This window comes from Phyllostomus discolor, chromosome 7 (assembly GCF_004126475.2).
Source record: "Phyllostomus discolor isolate MPI-MPIP mPhyDis1 chromosome 7, mPhyDis1.pri.v3, whole genome shotgun sequence".
In the NCBI taxonomy this organism is placed as follows: domain Eukaryota; kingdom Metazoa; phylum Chordata; class Mammalia; order Chiroptera; family Phyllostomidae; genus Phyllostomus; species Phyllostomus discolor.
This window is the reverse complement of record NC_040909.2, coordinates 137,352,606-137,377,660: the sequence shown is the minus strand read 5'-3', so window position 1 is coordinate 137,377,660 and position 25,055 is coordinate 137,352,606. Positions and strand designations below refer to the sequence as shown.

The window sequence follows — 25,055 nt, the reverse complement described above, 5'->3', positions numbered from 1 at the left end:
CTTTCTCCCAGAGGCAGGTTCTTGGCTTTGTTCCAGCCACCACTCTTGGTTGCCACCACTCTTGGTTGCCCGCCACCTGCTGGCGTGGCACCAGAACTTCCTCTGCTGGTCCTCCCGGTCTCTCCGGACGGGGCACAGGGAGCGCCGCCGGGCTAACGCCGTGAGTGGCCCGCTGCCAGAAGGAGCCTTCCTGGGCGTTTCTTCTTCTGGAAGGCTTTGTGATGGGGCATTGGGTGTGCACTGAGAAGCGTGTAAGTGCTGAAGAAATCATTTAATGTAGGTTTTCTGTATTGATTTTGAACATCTGCTTTTAAATTCTGTTGTGCTTCACATCTTTTAGTGGTCAACTCAATTATCAAATACTATTCAGGAAAACTACTGTAACTGTGCTCCTTTCCTCTGGGAGGTGTGCAGGCAGTCACGCGTGTTTGGGAAAGCATGTCATGGTCTCTGTGTTTAGCAGGGCCTAGGAGTCGGGCGCAGACTTCCTGCCTGGCTCCCGGGAGCAGTTCTTAGCGTTGAGTTTTCCAGGAAAATGCCAGGGGAGGTTGAGTCACGTGAGACAGATTCACCTGGCCGGCCTCCCACCCAGCTGTCCGAGCCCCGGTCAGTCCAGCCACGTCTGTGGACTCTCGCCCGCCATGTCAGCTGCTGTGTTCGTGTGACGCCAGGATGGTGAGGGCGCAGGCTTCCTGGCACCTTCTCCCTGCTTTCTTGGTAGTCGGCCCCTGTCGGTCCCAGGGACGCTGCAGCCTTTGGCCTCCCCGTGGGAGCTCGTGGGCCGGTGGCGCTCGTCTGCTGCCTGCTCTTGGCCAGCGCCATCCTGGAGGCCCTTCCCCTCCAGTGAGGCCACCGCTGGGCCCCTGCTCGTCTGCCAGTCCCAGCACCCCTCTTCCTCAGCTCCAGCTTTTCGCTGCTTTATTTGTGATTGGGCCGTGGGTCAGTGATGTGGCTGTGTTGTATTTCAAGTACAGTGTTGTGTTTTTCAAGTCTAAAACATGAAAAGGATCTAGCAGTGTTGGAAATACCCAGAGTAGAAAGTTACTGTAATATTTTACTAACAAATGGAAGGAGCAGTTCTCCCTCGGATCCCAAGAGAGGATTTCCTTAACATTTGTTTTAGGTCCCCTCCTTCACGTTGTCCAGTGCACTGCTGGAGCTGGCCAGGCGCAGCAGCTCGTGGGAGCGGTTTTCTTTGATAACCTCTCCTTTTTTCCTTTTTATTAGTAATTTTAGTACACCTCTGTGTGTCTGTGTTTAAGTATACATGAGTAGGTTATGATACACTAAACATCTTTAACTCTTGATTTAAAATATACTTCTTATTGGCCCCTTATGAATTTGGTTTTATAAAGAATAAATATGTTTAAGTAGGCAAGAATATAAGTAAGACTATAATGTTGTACGTTTGTGTTCTTTATATTTTGCCATTCCTGATTTCATTAGGATTTTTTTAAGTCTCCAAAAATTGTTCACCAGTCGCTTTTAAGGCCTCTATTAATTAGATTTTAGAAATTAAAGTTGACATTAAAGACATGTTGGTTATAATCAGAAATGTTAAAATTTTTACAGTGATCCTTCAAATAAATGTAGGCTTACATATTTGTCACGTGACCTGAAATTTAAAATGCGGTATTTTATTAAGACATTAATTGAATGGGGATGGGGTGCGTGGCTCCAATATGCAGAACTTGCAGTTTCCGAGGTTCAGTTAAACAGTCCGAGTCCCTCAGCGCGATGGTCGCACCTCAGTCACCACACGTGGTGCCTGAGTGCACGCACAGAGCGTGGGGCTGCGTCAGCCATGGGGCTGCGTCAGCCACGGGTGTGAGCTGTGACCGGTGACGGGTATGGCACTTCTCGTAGAGTCCGCTCCTCGGTTCACATGGAACGGCAGTGTGTGCGGCTGCGCTGTCGCCTTGTTGGCCAGTGACAGGCAGGCCCACTGGCACGTCACAGAAATGGGCGCCCAGAGGAGGGTCTGGCCGACGCCAAGGAGACGGGGACTGGGAACAGAAGCGCTAACCGTGGGAGTGAGATTGGCTGCCGTTCGGAGGTCTGAACAGGGTGACTGCGTGACGAGACTGGGGCGGGACCTGGGTTTGCCTGGAGATGCGGCATAAAGCAGCAAACGCGGTTTCGCTCCTTCCGCCGGCAGGCCAGCTTGGAAAGCCTGCAGAGGGACTCCGGTCCGACTGTCGCTGCTGCTGCCGAGACTGTGCCAATGAAGAGATCCGGCATCAGGTGAGAAGGAGCAAGACACAGCAGGTGCACAGTAAGGCAGAAACGTGAAGGGAGCCGTGAGCATGACTGTGGGACCCTGAGTGCGAACAGAGGGGCAGAGAACAATAGGACGGCTCGTGCTGCCGACCCAGACATTCTACACGTGTGGCCGACGGAGCTCAGTGAAGGTGGATTTGTTGATGTAAATGAAGAAAACAGTTGTGACAAAAAGATGATGTCTCTGAGGAAGTGGCCTAGCCAACAGGTTCACACTGGAGGACCTCTCGGAGGTATTTCACAACCTTAAAAGCACAAAGGGTAGAGTGTGGGAAGCCGACCCCCTGGGAGGGGGCCTGACAGTTCGCCGAGGCCTTGGGGTGGTGCTCACCTGTACCTCTGGTTGCCAGGGAGGCGGGGGAGACAGTAAGCGCTGTCCAAGTTCCTCCAGGCAGGTCACTTCAAGGTCCCGCGCGGCCGGGCAGCGGGAGAGCCGCCTGGACATGCTTCATGGCTGGTAACAGCATCCCAGCGCTCGGTGGCTGGAACGGACAAGACTGGGTGTGTTGTTAGGGTGTGTGGTTGGGACAGCTCCTCCCTCTCCAGGTGGTGGGAGCTGGGTGGCGCAGGTGGCAGCTAGAGGGTCCACGGTCAGGCTGGCTGTCCCGTGGCGCAGAAGTGGCCGCTGGCTGTCGGTGGAGGTTCCCGGAGAGCAGCGCTCCGACGGCTCGGGCTTTAGTTCAGCGTGGCGGCAGGGTTCCACGGGCGAGCCACCCAGAGCACCGCGGGGCCCGGGCGCCTCTCCCTCCCTTTCTTCTCGGATCCCCTCCAACCTCTGGCTCAGAACGCGGGAAGCCCCACCGGGTCGGACGCGCCGGCCTCGGGAAAGGGGGTGTGTCCAGTCCCGGCGAAGCGCGGGCCGCGGGCGGGCTGCTGTGGGACGTGTGGGCTGTCGCACGTGACGTGACGTCACGACGTCGACGTCGCAGCAGCACGCCGCAGGGCGATGGCGCCTTAGCTGCCGCGTCCAGTGAGGTCGCTAGGGGGAGTTTAGGGTGCTCGAGCGGGAGCTTCGGGGAGAAAAGCAGCCCGGGTCTCGCGGAGAGAGCACCTCGGGGAGAGAGCTTGTGCGGCGGTCGCTTCGTGTGAGGGTCGCTTGAACCAGGGTTAGCACCAAGTCACCGTGCGAATGTCGGAGGAGCCGTGTCAGGTCACGGTCTCGGCGTCCTCGCCCGCGCCCGTGGAGCGCCTCCGGTTTTGTTAAAGGGCCCGCGCGTGGCCGTCCGTGTGCGCCGTTTTAGGGGATCCCCGGCTCTCCGGCGGCCCGCCAGGTGCCTCACCTGGCACCGAGAGGCTTTGAACCGCGTCCTCTGCGCGCCCCAGGGAGCCCCGAGGCTCTGGACGGCGCGGCGCGGCGCTCTGTGTCCGGGACCCTGGCGGCGTGGTGGCCAGGGTGCGGGAGCCGGGCCGCCCGGCGTGCCTAGCTGACCGGGGAGCTGGCACTAGGGAGCTGGCGCCGTGGCCACCCAGGGCAGGCCGCCCCCGTAGCGGTGTGACAGGAATTCCCTGTTGGTTGGCTGGCGACAGAAGTCTCGTGCCGGACTCCTGTGTGCCTTTTATGTTGAGGTTTTGCTGTCCTCGCACCTCCTTTGCGTCGTACTTGACGGAAGACTGTGTTGGTGCGGGACAGGCTGGGAAGGAAACAAACGGGCCTTCGGCGCGGACGTTTGAGGACCGGGGTCTGAGCCGGGAGGGACCAGCTGTCCGCGTCCTTCAGGTCCTTCAGGCCCTTCAGGCCCTTCAGCTTCCTTTTCCCGGCTCGGCGCCGAGGAGGGCACCTGTCCGGTTCGTGTGGAGAAGCTGCGAAGGGCGCGGCGGGCCACGGGCTGTGCGTAGAAGGGCGACGGGGGCAGAGCCCTGGGAGAGCCGCCCCCCCCCCGGGGGCGGGGGCGGGGCTTTTCCGCTTGGGCGGAGCCACCCCGTTGGCTCCGCCCAGGCCACGCCCTAAAGGCGCCCGGAAGCGTCTGAGGCGGAGCAGCCGGCCCGCGGGGCGCGTGGGGCCCACCCTCCCGCGGGCTGGCCGAGGCCTTGCGAGTGGCGGAGGTGGCGGGTGCTAACACAGTCGCACGCAGAGCCACCGAGAAGGGTCAAGGGAGGCCCGCCGGTGGACGCGCGGCCAGCCCGGGGTGTGGAGGGCAGATAGGGCTTTGACCGGCAGATGGGAGCGCCGAACCTGTCGGGGAAGCGGCCCCCTCCGCGGCGCCGGCGGCGGCTGGTCGTCAGCAGCCGCTGTGCGGGCCGCGCGCGCTGAGGGACCTCTGCAGGCCGCGGCCTGCTTCTGAGGGCGCAGGGGGGTTCGCCATGGGTCTGGGGCCTCTGAGGCTCGTCCCGACGGTGCCGCGTTTTGGTCTCCCGTCTCCGGGGCCATGCGCCGAGTCTGGAGTGATGAACTTCACGGCCAGCGAGTGTGTCGGCTCCGGCCGTTCTGGAGACGCAGGCTCCGCCCAGCAGGCGCCGAGACCGCACTCGGTTTCACCGCCCGTGGGTGGGGGGCGGGGGGCGGTTTGGGGAGCGGAGGCGCCGGCGGAAGCCGTCCCAGGTGTGCTTGGTTCTGCCGGGCGGCCCGGGAGCCGCGCGCAGCTCGTGGAGCAGCTCTCAGAGTCCACCTGTGGCCCGTGCTGGGGGGCCTGGGAGGAGTGGCAGCCTGGGCGCTCGCGTCCCAACCCTGTGTGACTTCCCTCTCTGCTTGTGGCCTCTGCCCAGACTTCCCGAACGTGCCATTCGTTACGGGCGGCGGCGGCGGCGGCGGTGGTTAACCAAGACTTTTTCCCAGGCTTAGGATGGGGGGGGGGTGTGGGGGTGCGCTTTCCACCGTATTTAACTTCAGTGTCGATATAACGAAATTTATTCCTGTTTCTACTTGGCTAAGAATTTTTTCTTTATCACGAGTGGTTGATAAACTTTATCAGATTCTTTTTCTACATATATTGGGATAACTGTGGTTCTTGTCCTTTCTAAAAATGTGGTGAATTACATTGATTGCTTTTTCAATTTTTTAAAAAAGTCCTCACTTAAGGATATGTTTACTGATCTTAGAGCAAAAAGGAGAGAGAGAAACATGAATTGGTTGCCACCTATGTGTGGGGCAGGGGGTGGGAAGGGAAGAGAGTGGGAGGGAGAGATGGAGAAACACCAGTGGAGAGAGAAGCATTGACAGGTTGCCTCTGTGCGTGCGCTGACCTGGGGTCGAGCTCACAACCTTTTGGTGTGCTGGATGATGCTCCAGCCAACTGAGCCACCTGGCTGGGCTACATGGGTTGCTTTAAAAAAAAAAAAATTGAGCCCTGGCTGGCGTAGCTCAGTGGATTGAGCGCGGGCTTCGAACCAAAGTGTCGCAGGTTCAATTCCCAGCCAGGGCACATGTCTGGGTTGCAGGCCACGGCCCCCAGCAACCGCACATTGATGTCTCTCTCTCTCTCTCTTTCTCCCTCCTTTCCCTCTCTAAAAGTAAATAAATAAAATCTTAAAAAAATTGAAACTAGTTTTTAAAAGCAGTTCCAGGTTCACAGAAAGGTTTGTGGAGAAGGTATAGACGGAGGTTTCCCATGCACCCAGTGCCCCCACCCTCATGCACATCCACCCTCTGTCCCCTGCCAGAGCGGGACCTTGGTGAGAAAGGATGGACCTACACGGACACGGCATAGCCACCCAGAGTCCAGTTACATTAGGTTCACCCACTCAGCGAGTTTGCACAACTGTGCAATGCAGTGGCATGCAGCCATCATCACAGTGCCGTACAGAGCATTTTCACCGCCCCCAAAATCCCCGAGCTCCACCGGTTCACCCCTCTCCACCCCTGCCACCACCCTCTGCGTCCACTGAAATTTTCACGGTCTCTCTGGTTCTGCCTTTTCTGGAATGTCATGCAGTAGCTCTCACACGGTGTGTGGTATTTTCAGGTTGGTTTCTTTTACGTAGTAACATGCAGTTCAGGTTCCTCCGTGTCTGTCCATGGCTGGGGAGCTCATTCCTTCTTAGTGCTGAGTGACAGCCCTCGGTCCGGCGGGACCACCGTCTGTTTGCCCGTCACCTGCGGGAGGGCGCCTCGGCCACTCCCGCGTGTTGGCGAGTCTGACCACAGACGCTGTGCATGTTGATTGCTTTTCGAATGTTTAACCACTTCTGCATTTCTTGAATAAGCTTCTTGATCATAATATATTTTTCTTTTTAAATGCTGCTAATCAGATTGCTCGTGTTTCGCATAGGCTTTCGCACTTGCACATGTAAGAAGGACCAGCTGGCACGCTTCTCCCCCATCCTCGCTGGGTTCGTGCCGTTTTGCTGGCCTCATAAAACAACTTGGGAAGCGTTCCCTATTCTCTGGGGGAATCTCTGTGAGGTTAATATTATTTCTTCCTTAAAGTGTTATTGAAAGTATTCAAATACTTCTTTGTGGGAAGAATTTTAATTCTAAATTGTTTTTAGTAGAATAGGTCTGTTTAGAGTTTATATTTCTTGTTTCCGTTTTGGCAAGGTGCACTTTGCCAGGAATTGTGTGTGCATCTAAATTTTCAAATTTATTGGCGTAAAGTTCATAATCTCTTACTACTATTTTAATGCCCCATTATTACCTCGTACTAATTGTTGATATTTCCTTACCTGTTCTCTTTCACCCTTGATGTTGCTGGCTCTGCCCCTTTTCACCCGGTCAGCCCTGCCAGAGGTCTGCCATGTAATGTCAGTTGCATTACTCTTTTCAAAGAAATAACTTCATTTTGTTCAGCTTCTAAATCGTACTGTTAGGTATTAATTACTTAAGATAATTGCTTTCCAATCTCCATTCCTGAAATATGCATTTAATAGTATATGTTTTAATCTAAGAACAATTCTATCCACATCATTTCTTTAAAAGATTTTATATTTTTATTTTGAGAGAGAGGAGAAGGGAGGGAGAAAGAGGGAGAGAAACCTTAATGTGTGGTTGCCCCTTATACGCCCCCCACTGGGGACCTGGCCCACAGCCCAGGCCTGTTCCCTGACGGGGATTCGAACCGGAGACCTTTTGGTCCGCAGGTGCCCAGTCCACTGATCATACCAGCCAGGGCAGCATCCAGTTTTGATATTTTTTTTCATTGTATCACTCAGTTCAGAATACTTTGAGCTCCTTTTTGGGTAGTGGGTTACTTGAGATACATTGCTTAATTCCCAGACAATTAGGGGCTTTCCGGTTATCTTTTTGTTGTTTTCCAGCTCAAGTCCAGACACGGAACATACTCTGAGGAATTTTAGTCTTTCATTTGTGTTGAATCTTTCTCTTTCACCCAGCATGTGGTCAGTTTTGGTAAATGTTTCACGTGCTTATTGAGTGAAGATTTCCCTTGCAAAGGTGACTTGCTACCGGGTGTGGCGCCTTCTGGGTGGTCCAGATCGTGGCTGTTGCTCCCCGGTGCGGACCCTCCTGGAGTTGCCAGAGGCCGCGCGTGCGCATCTGCTGGGCGCTGGGCGCCTCCCCCCCTCCCTGCCCGCTTCTGCGCCGGGCGGGGCCGGGGGCGGGGCCTGAGGCCCCGCCCAGCCTTCTCACCAGGGTCCTGCGCTTGTGCTGCCGGAACTCAGCTGGTTTCTCTCTCATGAGAGGCTTTTTTCTTTTTTTTTCTGGATCTTCAGGACCTTGAAGACATAGAATTGGCGAATGCCCTTTGGGACCAGGCAGCCCCGCTGCCACCTGTTGTCACAGTGGCCGAGACTCCAGAGGGACTGTACCCCTGGCTTGGCGGGGTCTCCCCGGGGGAGTCTGTGCCTTGCCCCGGCGTTTCGCTCACCCTCACGTGGAAGTCCTGTCGCGCGATAAAGAAATTCCGGTGTTTCTGTGCGTGGGTTTGGTTTTGCTCTGTCGCGACGTCTCTGACCCCCTGCGGGGGCCTGACTGGGGGGTGGGTGGAGGACTGTGTTTCGTCTTCGGTTTTTGGTCCCCGAAGCCCGGTGGGTGTGATGGCTGCCCACGGGGCTGTCACTGTGGGGAGGCGGAGCTTGGGTCTCACGGACACGTTCTGGAAAGCAGGGGACAAAATTAACGTTTGGTTTTCCTGTGAGACGTTCCCGCAGATTTAAAGGCTGTGTTTAAAAAGGGGTTAGCCACATTGTTTATAGGTAATACAGTGGATTTTTTAAAGATTTATTTATTTATTTTTTAGAGAGTGAGGAAAGGAGTGAGAAAGAGAGGGAGAGTAACGTCAGTGTGTAGTTGCTTCTCTGGTGCACCCCCTACTGGGGACCTGGCCTGCGACCCAGGCAGGTGCCCTGGCTGGGAATCGAACCGGCGACCCTTTGGTTCGCAGGCTTGTGCTCAGTCCACTGAGCCACACCAGCCAGGGTGGTAGAGTGGATTTTTGACAGCTGAAATAGGGCTCCTGGCCTTTTAGTAGTTTGTGTAATAAATATTGTGCTACTGTGATTCCGGTTCCTCCCCATGTGCAGGAGTGGGGGTACAGTGATTATTATCTCGTTGGGTCAGGTCCCCATTCTCCTCCAGCAGGGAGAGAGAACACGAAACAGTGCTGTTAACAGGTAAAGGTAATAATTAACGTGTCACATTTCAGTCAGTAGATTTCAAATATTGTACAGTGAAAATTATTTTCTTTCTTACAGAATATGACAGGTACCTAGCATCTAGCAGGATAATGGCAGCGGCTTACCTGGACCCAAACTTGAATCACACACCAAATTCCAGCACCAAAACGCACCTGGGGACCGGTGCGGAGCGTTCCCCGGGAGCCATGGAGCGAGTGCTGAAAGTCTTTCACTATTTTGAGAGCAACAGTGAGCCGACTACGTGGGCCAGCATCATCAGGCACGGAGACGCCACCGACGTCAGGGTGAGTGCAGCGTCCCGGGGGCACAGCCGGTGGGGGGGGGGGCTGTAGGCGGTGCTTACAAGGGCAGAGAAGTGCCAGTTCCCGCTGCCATGCCGCAGGGACGCTGACTTTCCCTTCACAGCGCTCCTTTCACACACGCGGGGCCGGCCAGGGTCCAGCTGCCGTGAAGCTTCCTTGGAGAGTAGGGACCGAATCAGACGTGGTTCGTGTAGCACCAGTGACTTATTTTCTCCTGCTTTTTAGTTTTCTTAAATTTATTTTTTACTTTGTTTTTTTGCTTTTTTTTATGTAACTATGTATTTATTTTTATTGCAGTTTTTCTAGTCCCCTGGTTTTCTTTTCAGTTCTTCAAAGGATACAAAGAAACAAAGCAATTGAGACAGCCTCTAATACTTGTGAAATAAGAAAGTTGTTTTCTGGAAAGTGTGATTTTGAAGGTATTTTCATAACTCCAAATAGGGTAGTTTCTTCAAAGTTGTTGAATGTCCCGCCCACTTCAGACCCTTGGCGACATTCTGGGGGTCGAGGAGGTCCCCGCTGGCACGGTGGACGCCTGCGGGGAGCGGCCGCCGTGGCCTTGGCCGCCCGGCAGTGCAGAAGGTGCTTTCTGAGGGGTCCTGGCGACCCGGGAGCCCAAGGAGCCCCGGCTGTGGGAGTTGGCCGGGAAAGGAGGGTTTCCTGTGGGGGTGAGTCAGAGTTGGACAGAGAATTCTGGGAACTGCACACCCCAGACAGGCTCCCGAGACTGAGGAGTGGGAGGTAACCCCGGGGCTTTGGAAGACAGAGTTCGGTGTGTAAAATTCTGGGAAGCACTTAATGTGATCATTGTTAAAGGAACCCTTCCTCCTTCCTGCCCCCCACTTAGTCCATGCTCGTCTCTAAGGGGACAAGTGTCTGCCTCCATACGAACCACTGTCACCCTCCTTTTGCCCACCCCACCTGTCAGACACTGTCAGCTGTTGGTGCTGCCTGAGCCACTAGAGGAAGGTGGGCATTACTATCTGAACTTGTGGGAGCAAAGGACACAGTACACTCAGTCTCCGTAGTTTGCTGGGGGGGAGCATGCTTGGTTGGATTGGTATTAAATCATCGCTGCCAAGCTGGGCGTGGGTAAGAACCGCAGTGGAAAGTGACTTTGCAACCTGTTTACAATCACCTTTCTGATTGGAGTGGGAAAATGCGCAAACACTGGGGCTTCTGTGCGTTTGTGGGAGTGGTGGGTGTTGTGAGCAGAGCTGTCCTGTGTCCAGAACGGCCTCCCGGCAGTGTCCGTGTCCGGCCCCTGACGGTGCCCGTGTCTGCGTCTGTTCCTGGTCCCTCTCCGTTGCTGGCTGTTAGGGACGCCTCTGCTGCTGCTGCGTGTGTTACCGTGTGCGCTGTTCTCTCTGGGAGAGGGCTGATTATTCTGGATCCAAAGGATTTTGGTGCCACAAATGGTGCAGAAGTCCTAGGAAGTTCAACTTCTAAATTTAATTCAGCTCCTGCCCTGCCCTGGCAGCTTGGTTGGTTGGAGCCTTGTCCTGTGCACCAGAAGGTTGCGGGGTTCGATTCCCAGTTAGAGCACATGCCTAGATTGTGGGTTTGAGTTTTGGTCGGGGTGCATGTGGGAGGCAACTGATGGATGTTTCTTTCTCATCAGTGTCTGTCTGTCTGTCTCTCCCCTTCCCCCTGTCTCTCTCTCTCTAAAATCAATGAACATATTCTCCCGTGAGGATTCAGAAACAAGGTGTGTCTCTGTGTTACCTACCGCTTTCAGTTTTTAGTGGAGAGTCAAAGTCGCAACCTCATTTAGTACAAGATGCTACAGTGTGGCGACGTTTTGTCACACAGACCCATTCTTGAAGCCCTTCTGGGCGTCTTCAGACAGTATGTCCAGCGAGATGGCTCAGGTTCTGTGCGTTCCGTACAGCTCTGACTCCTGGAACCTGCTTTTCCCCAGTAAGCGCCGCAGTTGCAGCCGAGCCTCCCTGGTCTCCGGGGGCTCCAGTGTGGGCCCTATGGGCTCAGGGCACTCAGAGGGGTAGGGTGGCCTCACGGGGGTCACTGGGGAGGGCAGCCAGGGAAGGTGGGATTGCTGCTGGGGTGCTGATGGCACATACAAGTTCGAGGAGTGGTCTGTGCCCTGCACCTGCTCTGTGTCCCCTGTGGAAGGGTAGACAGGTGCACGGCGATAGACGACTGGCACACAGGCTTGAATGGCGGCTTTGACCAGGAGGAAGGCAGGCCCTAGCGGCGGGCGCCGTGGAGCAGAGGGCCGTGCTCGAGCAGGGCGCTGCACTGGGGCACACTTGGCAGTGCGTGGGCAGAGCCGAGGCGGCGGACAGAGGCGCCTTTGTGGGAGTTCGAGAGAGGCGCCAGCTCCCGTCTTGTGCAGCTCAGGGATCTGTGTGTCGGTGGGGAGACGCTGCAGGAGTCGCCTTTGAGAGGGTTACAGAAAAGATGTCCCTTCCTCTGGGCAGGTCCCCCACCCCGGAGCTCGGGCTGGATTTCAGCCCTCCCCAGCCCCGCTCCCTTGGCTGGGCGCCCTCCGGTAGGGCACAGCCTGCACCATCATTCATGGTGGCCCTGTCACAAGTTCCTAGCCTTGAATACAAAGCTAGAAGGACATTTTATGCTTAGCCCAGTGCTTCCCATCCTTCCTGTCCCTGTGAGAATTCTTCCTCGTAAAGCTCTCTCTGCCTCTTCCAGCCTGGTCCTTTGTTCGTGCCTCTGTCCTCTGTCCTTCCTCCCACCTTCTCCTGTGTTTGACACGAAGCTCGTCCTGGGACTGAGCCGTCTGCGCAGGCGGTGGGCCCTGTGCGGGCACCAGGAACACCACGCGGGAGTGGCCCTGGGTGCAGACACCTGGCGTCCCCACTGGTTTCTGTGTGTGGCATGGGTGTCTGTCTTTCCTGAGGGGCAGGCCGGGGGCACCCCCAGTTGTATCGTCGACACACGACTTTGTGATGAAGAAACACCAGTGTGCTAAGGTGTGTCTTACATGTTAAGTTACGCGTTAGAGTCAGTTAACTGTGAATTTTTATAAACCAGTGATGATCTTCTTTAATAGACATTTTCATGTTAGTGTCAGTATCATCTAAAAACCCCTATTAATGGCCTAAAAGACAGAAGATTTCGGGGACTGTGGTTAACACAGCCTCACGCAAGGGCAGCAGGAGGCTCCGTCACACGCCTGAGCAAGCCGTCCTGCGGGCCTCTTCACACACACCGGCTCGTGTGCGCCCTGCCCCTGCCTCGAGGGTGGGGCCAGGCCCCCTGCCCCCTTCCCGGAGCCCCAGTAGAGGCTTTGCTTCCTGTGGGAAGCCCCCAGCGGCTCCCTTCAAAGGTCACCTCCCCTCTGTGGAGCTGTGGGCCGCAGAGCCATTTGTTAAGTGTGGGGGCTGGTTTAGACTGCTTCCCGTCAGCCTTTGGAGTGCAGACAGAGTGGTTGGGCCCAGCTTCAGGTGACCTTTCCTACAGCGTCGATTTTGTCAGGCATCTGGTCTTAATTGTATGTTCCTAAATGCATGTTTTTAAACAGTGGTCTTGCTTACAGCCTGGTCTCCAAGAGTAGGCTGTCCTTGGTTCAGAAAGTGTGACTGCTCCTTGGGTCTGGCCCTCACTCAGCACAGTGGTCCCCAAGGGTGGCCAGTGGGCTCTGGCAGGCGTGGGGGTGGTGCTCAGGGCGGGCCGCAGACCTGCTTTGCGTTTCCATGCCTTGCTTATCCGCACAGGAGAGGAGAGGGCCTCTGTTTGTTTGGACTTTTCCTTGCTCACAACAGCACTGTCTGAGAAAAAAGATTCCCAGGTAGAATTAAGCAGTTTATTAACTCGGAACTCCTTACCCGAGGCTTCTGGGAAAAGAAGCGCCCATCGCGTCCAGTTCGAGTGTGCAGTGTTTTGTCTCTAACGGTCGTTTCTGTGGGGGGGTGTTTCTAGGGCATCATTCAGAAGATAGTGGACAGTCACAAGGTAAAGCACGTGGCCTGCTATGGATTCCGGCTCAGCCACCTGCGGTCAGAGGAGGTCCACTGGCTGCACTTGGACATGGGCGTCTCCAGCGTGCGGGAGAAGTATGAGCTCGCGCACCCACCGGAGGAGTGGAAGTAAGATCTCACACCTGCTTCCTGTCATTCGCACGTGCTCTGTTGTCTGTGCTGCGTCACACACCAGAGGGTGAGCGCCTGTGCTGACCTGTCACGCTGCCGTCCTTGTGACTGCTGCGTGACGTTGGCTGGTGACTGTCCACCTGGGATCTGTCCTCCACTTCTGTGGAACCTGTCTTTGGGGCACTGCTGACTTCTGGCTGCTGGCCTGCTCCTCGCCTCCCACTGGGATGGCCGATTGCTGGCCACTCCTCCCTGGCCTCTGCTGCTTTGTTGCCACTCCGCTCTCCCAGCTCCGGCCTGCCTGTCCGCCCGTCGCACCGCATCCCTCTTTGCAGCGGGCCCGATGCCCCTGAGGCGGCCAGGCCGCTGGCCTCGTTCCTGGGCGGCATCGCCGGTGTTGTGGTGCCGGGCTGGGTGTCCGATGCTCACGGAGGACATCGCAGCAGCAGGAAGGGTCTCCCGGGGACTCGGGCTGTCGTGATGCAACCAGGGACTCCGGGGGCATTGAAGGACTCCCTGCCTTGTCCTCGCCCCGGTTCTCTCCCAGGGGTTCTCCTCGCTGGGAAGTGACCCCACCTGCTGGTGGGGAATCGCAGGTCTAAAGTCGTCCCGGCGGGGAAGCCCGACTGGTGACCTCGGGTTCTCGTGCTGGTGGGCACGCCCCAGGGGCGGAAGGGTGAGGCTGGAGAGGGCGCCAGGTGTCGTCAGCCGGTTCCCCCGGAGCGGCCTCCCCCGAGCGGCCGGGCCCAGCAGGCACTCCCAGAGAAAAAGTCACGTTTTAGGTTCATAAAGCTCCAGTTAGAGTTTACTGAAGAAACAGACTTGTGTTTTCAGATACACCTGATAGCAGGAACTGCATGAACAAAATGTTCTGTGACGACATACTTCGGCTGGTTTACATCAATGGCTAGTGAGGATTTCACCTCCAACTATTTAGTCAGTTAATCAAATAGGTGTTAAAAAACTAAGCCTCTCTAAAAGTCAGTTACCAAGACCTGCGGGTGTTTTTATGTGGCACACTTCCAGTGCCCTCTTCGTTCACGTAGACGCGTCCCGGGCACACTTACGTAGTGGCGTTCTCAGTGCTCCATACAGTGTTTAGTGAGTGAGTTTTTTTGTTCTTTGTAGCCAGTTTCTCTGACCTCAGTGCAGGCCAGGTTCAGCAGGCACCGCTGGACTCCACGGAGCCTGAGTCCTCAGAAGGAAGAACCGCCCGCTGGGTGAGGTAGGACTCACGTCGGCCGGCTCTGCGCGGCGAAGGGCAAGGAGGCTGCTGCTGGCAGCGACCCTGAGGAAGGTGGGGAGACGTCCCCACCGAGTGGCTGTGAAGAGCCAGGGGCTGTGCAGCTCCAAGCTGTTTACATCTGTGTGCTTGTGGTTCGTAAGATGTGCGTGTCACTTAGCTCTCCCCAAACCTTCCGAGGAGAAGACTGTTTTCCACGTGGGAACAGGGGTGCGCGTTGATGTACGCGCACTCGCAGGCGGTTTGCGGCACAGCTCTGACCGGCACCTCGGCCGGAACGCTGTTCCTGGTTTCTGGTCCTCCTGGTACGCAGCAGGTACCCCGTAAAAAATTTCCAGTGAAAATGGAATCAGCAGTAATGAAATAGGAAGACAAGCCAAGAGACAGAATTCCGGCAGGGTGTGGTGGCTTGTATTCAGCAGGGAACCACGCAGGACCCCGTGGGGACACTTGCTTGCGAGGTGGCAGACGTGGGCCAGCGCAGACGTCAGCGTCCGTTCTCGCAAGGATGGCCCTGTGGAGGAGGGGCTCTCCGCCGGTCCTGCTACTCACGCGAAAGCTGTGGTTCAGAGAGGCTCGGCGCCCCCCGGTCCTGCAGCTGCCGTGGTGGCCAAGAGGAAGCTGAGTCCCGTCACTCGGCTGTCTCTTCTGCCCTCCTGGGAGGGCTGTGTCCCTAGCAGAGCAGAGCGGGGGGCCGTCGTTTTCTCTGCCCGGCCGACAGTCAGTCTCAGTCACAGCGGGCGTGTGAGGACTGCCAGCTCTGGCTTGACTTCTGGGAAGCAAGGGCGTAGCGTTCAAACGGCAGTGCTGGGCTCGCAGAGTGGCTGATGGCAGGCCCACAGCTCTGCCGTACTGCCTGCGGTAGGGTCTCCCTGGGTTATGTAAGCCCAAGCGGGGGGCTCCCTCACTCAGCCTCCCTTCCTTCAGACGCCTCAGTGAGCTGGCCTGCAGCACCTGGACCTGGCGGGAACCGGCTTTGGCAGGACTGCCTGCCCGAGCCGCCAGGACCAGGCGGTGGGGCAGGCAGGGCTGGTGTGATGGGCAGCTCTCCTGTTAGAAGAGGAACGGCAAGGTTAGAGCCCACCTTAAAAACACGCAGCCGTCCCTGCAGCCTGGGTCGAGTGTGGGCGAAGAGGGAGGGTAGTGGGAAGTGCAGTTGAGTGACACATGCTGGCTCTGGAGTGGGGAGATTTTCTCAACGCCCCCGAAGTGTTCTCTGTGAAAGGAGAGAGCAGCAAATGTGACTCTTCAGAGGCTGAGATGTTCTGTTTATCAAAAGATATGTTTTTAAAAGTGCAAAAACAAGTAAGGTCTTAATATTCAAATGGAAGTGCCCGGACTCGTGGAGGGGGTGGTGCCAGTCTCCAGTCCTGTGAGGTTTGAGCGCAGACCTTTTTATGCCGTCTGCATGGGGTTGCAGCCGGGAGAAGGCGTCTGTGACGCGTGTGGCCAACGAGAGGTGGGGTCAGAGCGGAAGTACCTACGGTCCATGTGGAGTTTGCAGACAGCTCCAGGCACGAGCAAGAGACATGAAGGCATCTCATGAAAGAACAGAGCGGGGGGCCAGTACCCACAGCACGAGCCTGTCGCCTCCTGACTGCATTACTGATTGAGTTAGGGGCACGCGGGCTAGCGTTAGGGAGACGCCAGTTGGGGCCACAGCGGGGTTCTGGCTCACGTGGGGTTGGCAGGAAGTGAGTTGTCTGGCAGGGTCCATAGCTGGAGAGGCTGTGGACCCAACATCTTGTCCGCACTGCTGGGGAGAAGGTAAAAACCAGTAAAAGCCGTTGGGGAAAACGGGGTGGCAGCCCTTTGAAAACCAAGGGGTTAAAGGCCCCACGGCCCTGCAGCCTCACCCCGAGCCCTGCCCTGGAGAGACTTGGTCTCTGCGTGGCGCCAAGGTGCAGAACGTTCACGGACGGAGCGGGGAGCGCCAGGGACGTGCAGCAGGGTGGGTGCGTCTGGGCCGCACAACACCGAGCGACCAGCACAAATCCCAGGACCAGGTGCCTCCAAATGGGACACTTTAAAGTGGGTTGTGTTTTGTTAGGTGAGTTTTACCTCCATCTTAAAAAAACCCGTAAGCTCCAGAGGATGACATACAGTGTGGTGTGCTTTTATAAAGTAAAAAGCAAAATAAACCTGGAACGGTGGGGAGGCGTCAGTGGGGCAGGATGGCGGGGCACGTAAAACGGAAGTGGCAGAGGGAAATGGGCAGCCCAGAGCCCTGCGGGGCAGCCTGCCCCGCCCTGGAGGCCCCTGCTGCCTTCCCAGTCCGTCCGGAGGGAGCCCGCCCGTCCCGGAGCCCCTGGGAGACAGGTAGGTAGGTAGGTGGTATGCGGTAGGACCCAGTCAGCCAGAGAAAGGTTCAGCTGCAGTACCATACCGAGTTGATAGTGCAGCAAAAGGCACTTTGCAGTGTTGCGAGATTTCTGTCAAGTAGATTTAAACTTAAATGGTTTGTACTTTGATAATTCTAGTTAAGTGGATTTCGATAACCATTTCAGTTATTTGGAATCACCTGCCTGGAGTGGTGGCCAGTGTGGCTTCTGAGGGAGTTGGTCGGTTACACAAAGACGGAGGCGCGTTGGGGAAGTGCTGGTCCTTGCAGGCGGTCCAACGGGGCTCGGGGGGCCGGTCTCGAAGAAGCCTCTCTGGGCGTTTGGGAGGATCCGGGCTCCGCAGAGCAGTCGGGAAAGGCAGCCCTCCTCACTGCCACCGAGACGTGGGCCTCGTCCTCCCGCTGGGCGTGCCTCTGCTCGCTGCTGGTCCACAGCTTCTCGCTCTGCAAGGGAGGACTTTTCCCTCAGGTCTTCACAGGAGGAGAATCCTTCATGTAGAGGAAGGGTGTCCTCTCTCAAAGATGACAAAAGAAAACAAAAATGATAGTTTAGGAAGTTCTAGGTTGGATTTTGATACAGCTTTTTACGGTATCCTGAAATGACATTCCGTATGTGTGTGCCTTAATTTGGAAGGCTAGCACGCTGGTGTAACACTGAATTCAACAAGAGATTTCAGAAAGACTCACAGCCGTAGGACAGCAAATAGTGGGACACCCTGACATGTTTGGGGGTGGCATCTCTAACAAACAGGACAGGCTTCTAAACCTGCCGGCCCTGGAGCACGTGCTGCATGCTCCTACGCTGGACACGGACAGTGTGGAGATGGGTCAGTTTCTGGTCGTCTGTGGCTAGACGACCAGTAGTTACTAACTGAGCTTATTGACCCAGTTTCATTAGTCATCAGGGAAGTGCCAGTTAAAGTCACTGTGTGCTATGGCAGTAAATCAGTATCGGCGTGACTACGACGGGAAGGAACACTGTACAAGCAGAGGCGAGGGTGCAGAGGCACGAGAACCCCATCCGTGCTGCTGCTGGGAGCGTGAGCTGGCGTGACCCACCGGTTGGTAGCACTGGCTACGCTGAAGCGTGTGCTCGTTGTCACCCAGCGCGTCAGCGTCCTGGGGGTGCCCGTCAGAGGTGTGGGTGTGCCCACCAGGGACATGCGTCGGAGTCTGCGTCATAGGTAGACAGAGCATCCTGGGGAACTTTGTTGTTTTAGCCATTCTTGAAGCTGGGCTTCCTGAGCAAACAACTCACTTTTCTGTGCGTAGAGGACGAAGAAAAGAGTGTTCATAGCCCCATTCCTCCTACTAGTCAGAAAGCGGAGACAAATTGAATGCCAGGCCGCCCGCAGCACGCGGCTGCCCTCCTCCCCAGCTCTGAGCAGGCCACAGCTGCTCTCGGGGCGGAGCTCGCAGCGCGCTGGTGGGTGGCGGGCCCGCGCTGCGGCTCTGCGCGGCAGTGCCAGCCGTCGGGGGGTGCGTGCGGGCACTGCCCGGCGGGGTGACCGAAGGGCGGGGGGCGTCTGGGGTGTGCGTCACGCTGTCTCCTTGCAGTCGCACTTAGAAGTGAAGCATTGACAGATTGACTATTTTCACCTTGTTTTTAGACACTGTTTCAGAGAATTGTCAGTGCCGCACTCACCATCACACTGTAACTGTAGACGGTGAGCTGAGGAGTTGGCTGATTTCTCATTGTTCTGTTTTGTGAATTATTTTTTAGGTACGAATTGAGAATTCGTTATTTGCCGAAAGGATTTCTCAACCAGTTTACTGAAGACAAGCCAACCTTGAACTTCTTCTATCAGCAGGTATGGGAGGGTGATTTCATATACTCCTTCGTCTCTTTGAATCCCGCTTGTTACTCGGCTGCACTTGAGAATTCGGCTGAGCCTGACATTTGGGAGAATACGACTCTGTCGCTGTGGGCCCCGGTGAGACTGGCGAGAGGTTAAGAACTTCTGGCGTCTGGGGGAGGTTCCTGTGCCCGGGCAGCTCTCACGAGACACCGCGTGTGACAGGGAGTCCTCTGTGACACGTTGGCTGAGCGTGCTGTCACTCAGTGCGGTTACCCTGGCTGCGCTCCAGCAGACGGGTCCCCTGTAGAATTCACGGTCAGAGCCAGCTGCACCCGTACAATTTCAATGGCAATTTGCATAAAAAAGCCAAAATGGACCTTTTTACAGTAAGAATAGCTTGCTTTTTGCCCCCTAAGGTACTAGTTAGGCAGTAAATATTTGCGACCAACACAGTTTTCCGACCCGATACACGTTACTCATTAGCATTTGTGAGCGGTGCCCCTCAGGACCGTCTGGTGAGGCCAGAGACGTCCGCACGCACGCCAGGCGCACTTGGTGGTCCCCGAGTGAGTGAAAGTGTCGATTAAACGTCTGGTGTGGGTGTGAGTGCAGATGAGTGGGTCGGCACCGTCGGGCCTCCGTCTGGCAGAAAGGTTATATTATTAGTCCGCTGCTGGGCCAGGGATGTGACAGGGCCTCGGGGGGCCTGCCGCCCAGTGCAGGGTGGGCCTCGAGGGACCCCCGAGAGCTGTCATCGGAGGAGTCCCCCACTTTGCAGATGAGAAGGAGAGTACTGCAGACGCGGTGCATGTGGGTCTGGGCCAGCGTGGTTTGGGGTGAGGCGGGTGAGAGAGGGACCTCAGTGTGTAAAGGGGCGTCAGGTTTCTCCTGCAGCTTCCTGGGAGCCGGTGAGGAGAAGTTCTTTGGGGAATGCCTGGGTCAGAATTTCTTTTTAAAGACGACCACCCCATGTGATGACTGTACCAGGGGCAGATTGGGCCCTGAAAGGGCTTCCAGCAAGTGAGGAGGCACGCCGGCCACTTGGGCACGAAATGAGGAAGACGGGAGGTCAGACTGCGAGGCAGCAGACACAGTGAGCGGGTCTGGTTGGACCGAGGAGGGCCCAGATGGAGCAGGAAGAGGACGCACAGGGCTGGTGGTGTCACCGGCCGCCTGGCGTCAGGGCAGGGAGAGGCGGCCTTGCTCCCTGGGTGAGGTACCGGGTGCTCCCACTGGGACCGGCTCATGGGTCCCTGAGGAGGGGTCCCACGGCGGGGAGGGCTGGGGGAGGCATGCTGCCCAGGCGGAGCCTGTGTCCGTGTCCCCCGGAATTTGGACGGTGTTTTCTCTGCCTGATTTTTATCGGTGCTCTTGAGAAGTCGGCTCTCATTCTTTCTGCCTTTGTGGGTGATGCCTTCTCTCTCTTTCCACACACGTGTCCCTGCTTTGTCCGTCTGTGCAGCGTGTGCCCCGGGCGCACGTCCTGCTCCTCAGCTCTGGAGACGTCTCAGACGCCGTTGATTCAGATGCTGCCTTTTCTTCGTTGTCTGTTACTCCCTCCGGTGTCAGGGCGGGTCCCCACTCGAGCTTCTGAGTCCGTGGGAACTCCTCGAGCCTGGTCCCCACTCCTGTCTGTCTGGGATCTGTGCCTCGGGCGACGGCCCGGCCGCCAGGCCCCTCGGCCGTGACCACGGTGGTGTGTAGCACATTTGTTGAGTTTCTACATTTTTTTATTTTCTAAAGTTTTATTCCCCCCACCCCACATACTTTTAAAAATCCTCTAGGCCATCTTTTATGGCCCTTATTAGTTACCGATTTTCTGCCTTTTATTTCTTTGTTGTTTTGTTAAGAGTGAACGTCTCTGTTCTGAATCTGCGTTGCAGCACCTGAAGTCCGTGGGCTCCGACTCATGCTCTAGTCGCGTGTTTCCGTGTGTCTCTTACGGTCTGGGATTTCACCGGTGTCACCTGGGGGAATCTTGAGGGTCTGGACTGGGGCTAGTGAGTGTCCCTGAGTGTCTGTCACTCTTTCTGTTTCAGAAGAGTCGGCGTATCTGTTGCTTTGACTCTTGGATCAGGGAGAAAGAAGAGAGTTATGTTTAGACTCTCTACCACCATTCCCAGAGAGAGGGAGAACTCACACAAGCCTGTCTTCACGTTGTCGTTTACTGCGAAGTCTCATCCCCGTGCTTCGGGGGGTGGGGGGGGCGGCAGTGGCGGCTCGAGGAAAAGCAGGAGTCTGTGGATGTGCTGGGTGCTGGGTGGCCGGCTGGCGGGCTGTTGTTCTGGGTGCACAGTCTCATGTAAAGCCGTCCCGAGTGGGAGGTAGTGCAAATGATTCATGCGGTGTTTTTGACCCATTTTAGAATATTCTGAAAGATAATAATCAGCACGCTCTGAAAATAAACAAGACTCTTGTCAAAACCCTGTTCACTGCAGAGCAGGAGCCTGTAGAAGTAAGCTTTGACGCTAGGACTAATGGCTCAGTAAAGAAGACTCTGCTGTGCTCTGATACTGAACTGCTCCTTCGCCACAGAGCGTTTTGCTGCTCCTTATCTCTCGGAACTTGCGTTTGTGAAAAGTGTGAGTATTTGATTGACAACCTTTTGCAAATAGTGGTGGCCTTTGTTTGAAGGGCTGTGTCAATGTTTGGTCAGGAAGTTGTCATAGTAACTGATCTTGTGCACGAACCACTTGGCACTTGAGATTGTGAACTCTTAGGATGCTTGGGTCTTACATGAAGTTGTCGTTTTGTCCTACGAATAGTTTCAGATTTAAATGAGTGTGTTCACTCAGTGGCTCCCGACACTGAATGTCACACCATCAGCGCACTCCGTGGCACAGGCTGTAAAGGTGCCTGTGGAAGCCTGCGAGGTGCCGGCAGGCTGACTTCTTGTCGGCTTGTCTCACGTGTGACTCTCGGGTCTAGTTGGCGCATTTGTTGGCCGGCAGTGTATTCAGATGAGAGCAAAACAGAACAAAATCTCATGTGGTCGCCAAAGTCTTTGAGGTGACATATGCAGTAAGTTGTGGAGCGCTTGAGGATTCGTCCTTTTTCCTGGATGTGAGCGGTTTCCCGTGTTTAATTTTGTTGCAGACTGAGGTAAAACTCATCAACACAATGCCTGCCCTCAGCAGCAAGTGCAAGTGCAGCCTGTGTTTTTAAGTAGGAAAGTAACATCGACACCAGAACAGGTTACCGTATTTTGCTGTGTATAATGTAAATATTTTTGCCCAAGTTTTTGAGGGAACAATAAGGATGTGCATTATACATGGGTAGTACTAATTCTGTGTCTATAAATGTTTTTAATTCTTTATGCTTACACAGTAAGAGTGTAACTCTAGAAAGCAATAACGATGTCCATATGCAAAATAATGCCCTTAGAATATAAATTGGCTTTATTTCTAAATGAAAACAAAATAAAAATTGAATTAAATTAAAACAAAAGCTTTTATTTCCTGAAAGCTTGGGCCAAAACACGTGTGCACATTATACACAGTAGTGTGTTATACGTGGCAAACACCGTAACCTGCAGCAGCAGAACAGCGTTCTGAGGTCTTCTCTGGAAAGACTGCTGCCAGTTTGCCAGACCTGCAGCTCATCCACAGTGGTGACCGCAGTGTCGGTGGGGGGGGGGGGGGGCACACGGCACAGTGACAGTGATGACAGGACCCAGGGGACGCCTGTGCAGCCGTCTCAGACCTGGGGCCCTAGGGTGGTGAGCCGGGCCCCCCTCCGTGTCCGTCTTCCTTCTGCAGGAGCGCGTGTCCACGCCGAGGCCCGAGGTGTGCAGGGCTGGGCACCTGCCCCGTGGCCCTGGGTGCGCGCACCCTCCGACCTCGCCACGTGCAGTGGGAGTGGCGGGGTTGCAGGCGACGCGTGCGAGCGCGCAACGCAGCCCAGCGCCTGGCCCCGGGGGACCCCCGCAGTCGCGGGCCGCTCCTCGGCGGTCGGCCCCCTTCCCCTGCAGGCTCGTGCTCACGCCCTGGGGGCGGCGGTGGTGCCGGTGGTGCCCGGCTGCCAGCTGTGCTGGGAAGAGTGCGCGTCCCAAGGCAGGTCTGCCCGAACGGTGCCGAGGGGGCGTGCCCGAAGCAACTCTATGCACACGTAGGCACGCTTCAGTGCTCAGTGCGTCGCACCTCCGTCACAAACGAAAGCAGCACCGTCTGCCGGGAGTCAGTCGGAGGGAAAGGCAGTCGCGACACGTTACATGGAAGCAGCAGACACCGGGTCCACGGGACACGGAGTCCTGGGCCACGCCAGGGGCGCCTGTGCCCAGAGCGCTCGGCCTCGGGGCCTCGACCCCCGGAGGTGCTGGACCACAGGGTGCGGGGGGCTGGGAGGGGCTGGGAGGGCCCGTGCGAGGCCCTGTTCCATCTTGGTCAGCCGCCTCAGGCCGCAGGGGGGCCTCAGGCTGTGGCCGTGCTGCACGGGGTCCAGGAGTGGTAGGTGCTGCTGTGGGGCAGCGGCGCTTAGGCCCTGACCGGAACGGTTTGAAGTTTTTCCAGAGTGAGGGGTCCCCAGTTCGATTCCCAGTCGGGGCGCATGCATGCCTGGGTTGTGGGTTCGGTCCCCGCTCAAGCACGTGTGAGACGCAGTGGATCGATGTCTCTCTCTCTCACGTTGGTGTCTCTCTCCCTCTCTTTTTCGCTATAAATAAAATCTTTATTAAAAAGAGGAAAACAGCTCTCAGAACTTTTTCTTTTACAGATTTTATTTATTTATTTTTAGAGAGAAGAGAAGGGAGAAGGAGAGGGAGAGAAACATCAGTGTGCGGTTGCCTCTCATGCGCCCCCAACCAGGGACCCGGCCCGCAACCCAGGCACGTGCCCCGACTGGCAGTGGAACCAGTGACCCTTGGGTTTGCAGGCCGGTGCTCAGCCCACTGAGGCACACCAGCCGGGGCTCAGAGCCTTTAAGTCACATTTGTAAAAATGGGATTTCCCATTACAATTGTTAAATTATAATTTCCCCTTTTTCAGTTTTGCAACTAATAGGAATTTGGTGTTAATGAATGAGATAAAGCAAGTGATTACATTTTCCCACCCGTGAATAGTGTTTAGAAGTTACATAATCAGTCTCTAAGATAGTTTCGTGGTGGTGCATTTTCCTCCACGCGGAGCTGCCGCTGTGCTGAGGACCCTCCGGTTGCTGAGGGGCTCGGTCGGAACGGGGGTGTCTCACTGACGCACGCACGTTCACACGGGCCTTGGTGTGTCTCTTGTGGCTTTCCTTTAGCTCAACAGTAAACCTGCCAACGACATGAGAACTTGGTTCTTAAATTTGGATTTGCTTCTTGCTATGTAGGAGCAAGAGACAGATAAATGTAAACAGAATGATTTTAGAATTAAAGCTTTGTACTTAATGCAGTGGATTGAGTAATTCAGTTCCATCGAACCAGCCCTAAATGCCTGCTCTATGTAAGGAGTAGAAACCACTGATGCTTGTGTGTCTCATGTGGGAAGTCACGTTCGCACCCAGTGGCACCAGAGCCCCAGTTCGACCACTGTTTGCTCATTCATTCGTCTGCTCGCTCGTTCAGCCAGGAAGTGCCGACCGACCACCAGGGTCCAGGGGCTGATGCACGAGAGGAGGGGTGCTCGGGTCGGCGACAGCAGGTGGCTGTGCCCTGCCAGACGAGTGCGCCGGCGCCCACCCGCTGGAGGAGGACAGAGGGGCGAGCAGACGAGCGTGTCAGGGTGCACGCTCACTGGTGGTCTGCAGGAGCGGTCGTTCCCGTCCGGAGACTGTTTCCTCCGTGAGAGACAGCTGCGGCGGGTTGGCTGGGGCACGTCCAAGTCGGGGCGCGCGCACACTGCCCGGGCAAGCGTGGCTGAGTCCCTGGCAGTCCCGGCTGTCCGTCTGCGTTTACCTTGGGGTCTTAAAGCGGCTCTCGTCCTGCGGCTCCTCCAGCGGCCCGCAGTCACCTCGGAGAGCGGGGGAGGTTTGTCCCCCTGTGTTGTTTGCCAGGCAGTGAGAGCACTGGGGCAGGGTGGGTTGCGGGGCGGGTAGGTTGTGGGGGTCTCTGCAGGGCAGATCTTGAGAAGGGGGGCAGACCGGCTCATGGGGGAGTCAACGCCTCTCCAACTGGCCGGCGGAGAGGTGATGGTTTGGGGTTTTCTATGGCTGGGTCAACACACTCTTTTCTGTAAAGGGCCCGAGAGTAAGTGTCGTCGGGCTGAGGACCAGGAGGCAGAGCAGGGCATTCTGAAACACTGCGCAGCCAGAGCCCGAGCGCCGGGCCGAGGGGCCACCGTTGTGCCCGGCGCAGCTCGTAACCCGGCGGCCGAGCGCGGCGCTTTGTGGGGCAGGTGTGCTCACGGGGAGGCTGGAGCCCCGCCGGAAGTGGCAAACACGTCCCTCAACTGAGGCTCCCGTGGGCCTCCCCGGCATCGGCGGTGGCAGTGGCTGCCCCCTTACCGCTCACCTGTGCACAGGTCAGCTCCCTCATCCGGGAAGGTGGTCTTGCGCCGGGAGGTCCTCTAGGGCCGC

At 56.3% G+C, this 25,055-nt stretch overlaps 1 protein-coding gene across 9 annotated transcripts in view; it reads left to right on the top strand.

The window, feature by feature from the left end:
• Positions 1-25,055, top strand: part of PTK2 (protein tyrosine kinase 2) — a 130,253-nt gene that overhangs the window by 35,023 nt on the left and 70,175 nt on the right. For all 9 annotated transcript variants that reach the window (XM_036031459.1, XM_028533637.2, XM_036031452.1 and 6 more), the window contains exons 2-4: positions 8,866-9,092; positions 13,011-13,177; positions 18,488-18,575. In XM_036031459.1, the coding sequence (XP_035887352.1) occupies positions 8,898-9,092; positions 13,011-13,177; positions 18,488-18,575 (450 nt within the window). In that variant the 5' untranslated portion in view covers positions 8,866-8,897. The remainder of the gene's footprint in view (positions 1-8,865; positions 9,093-13,010; positions 13,178-18,487; positions 18,576-25,055) is intronic.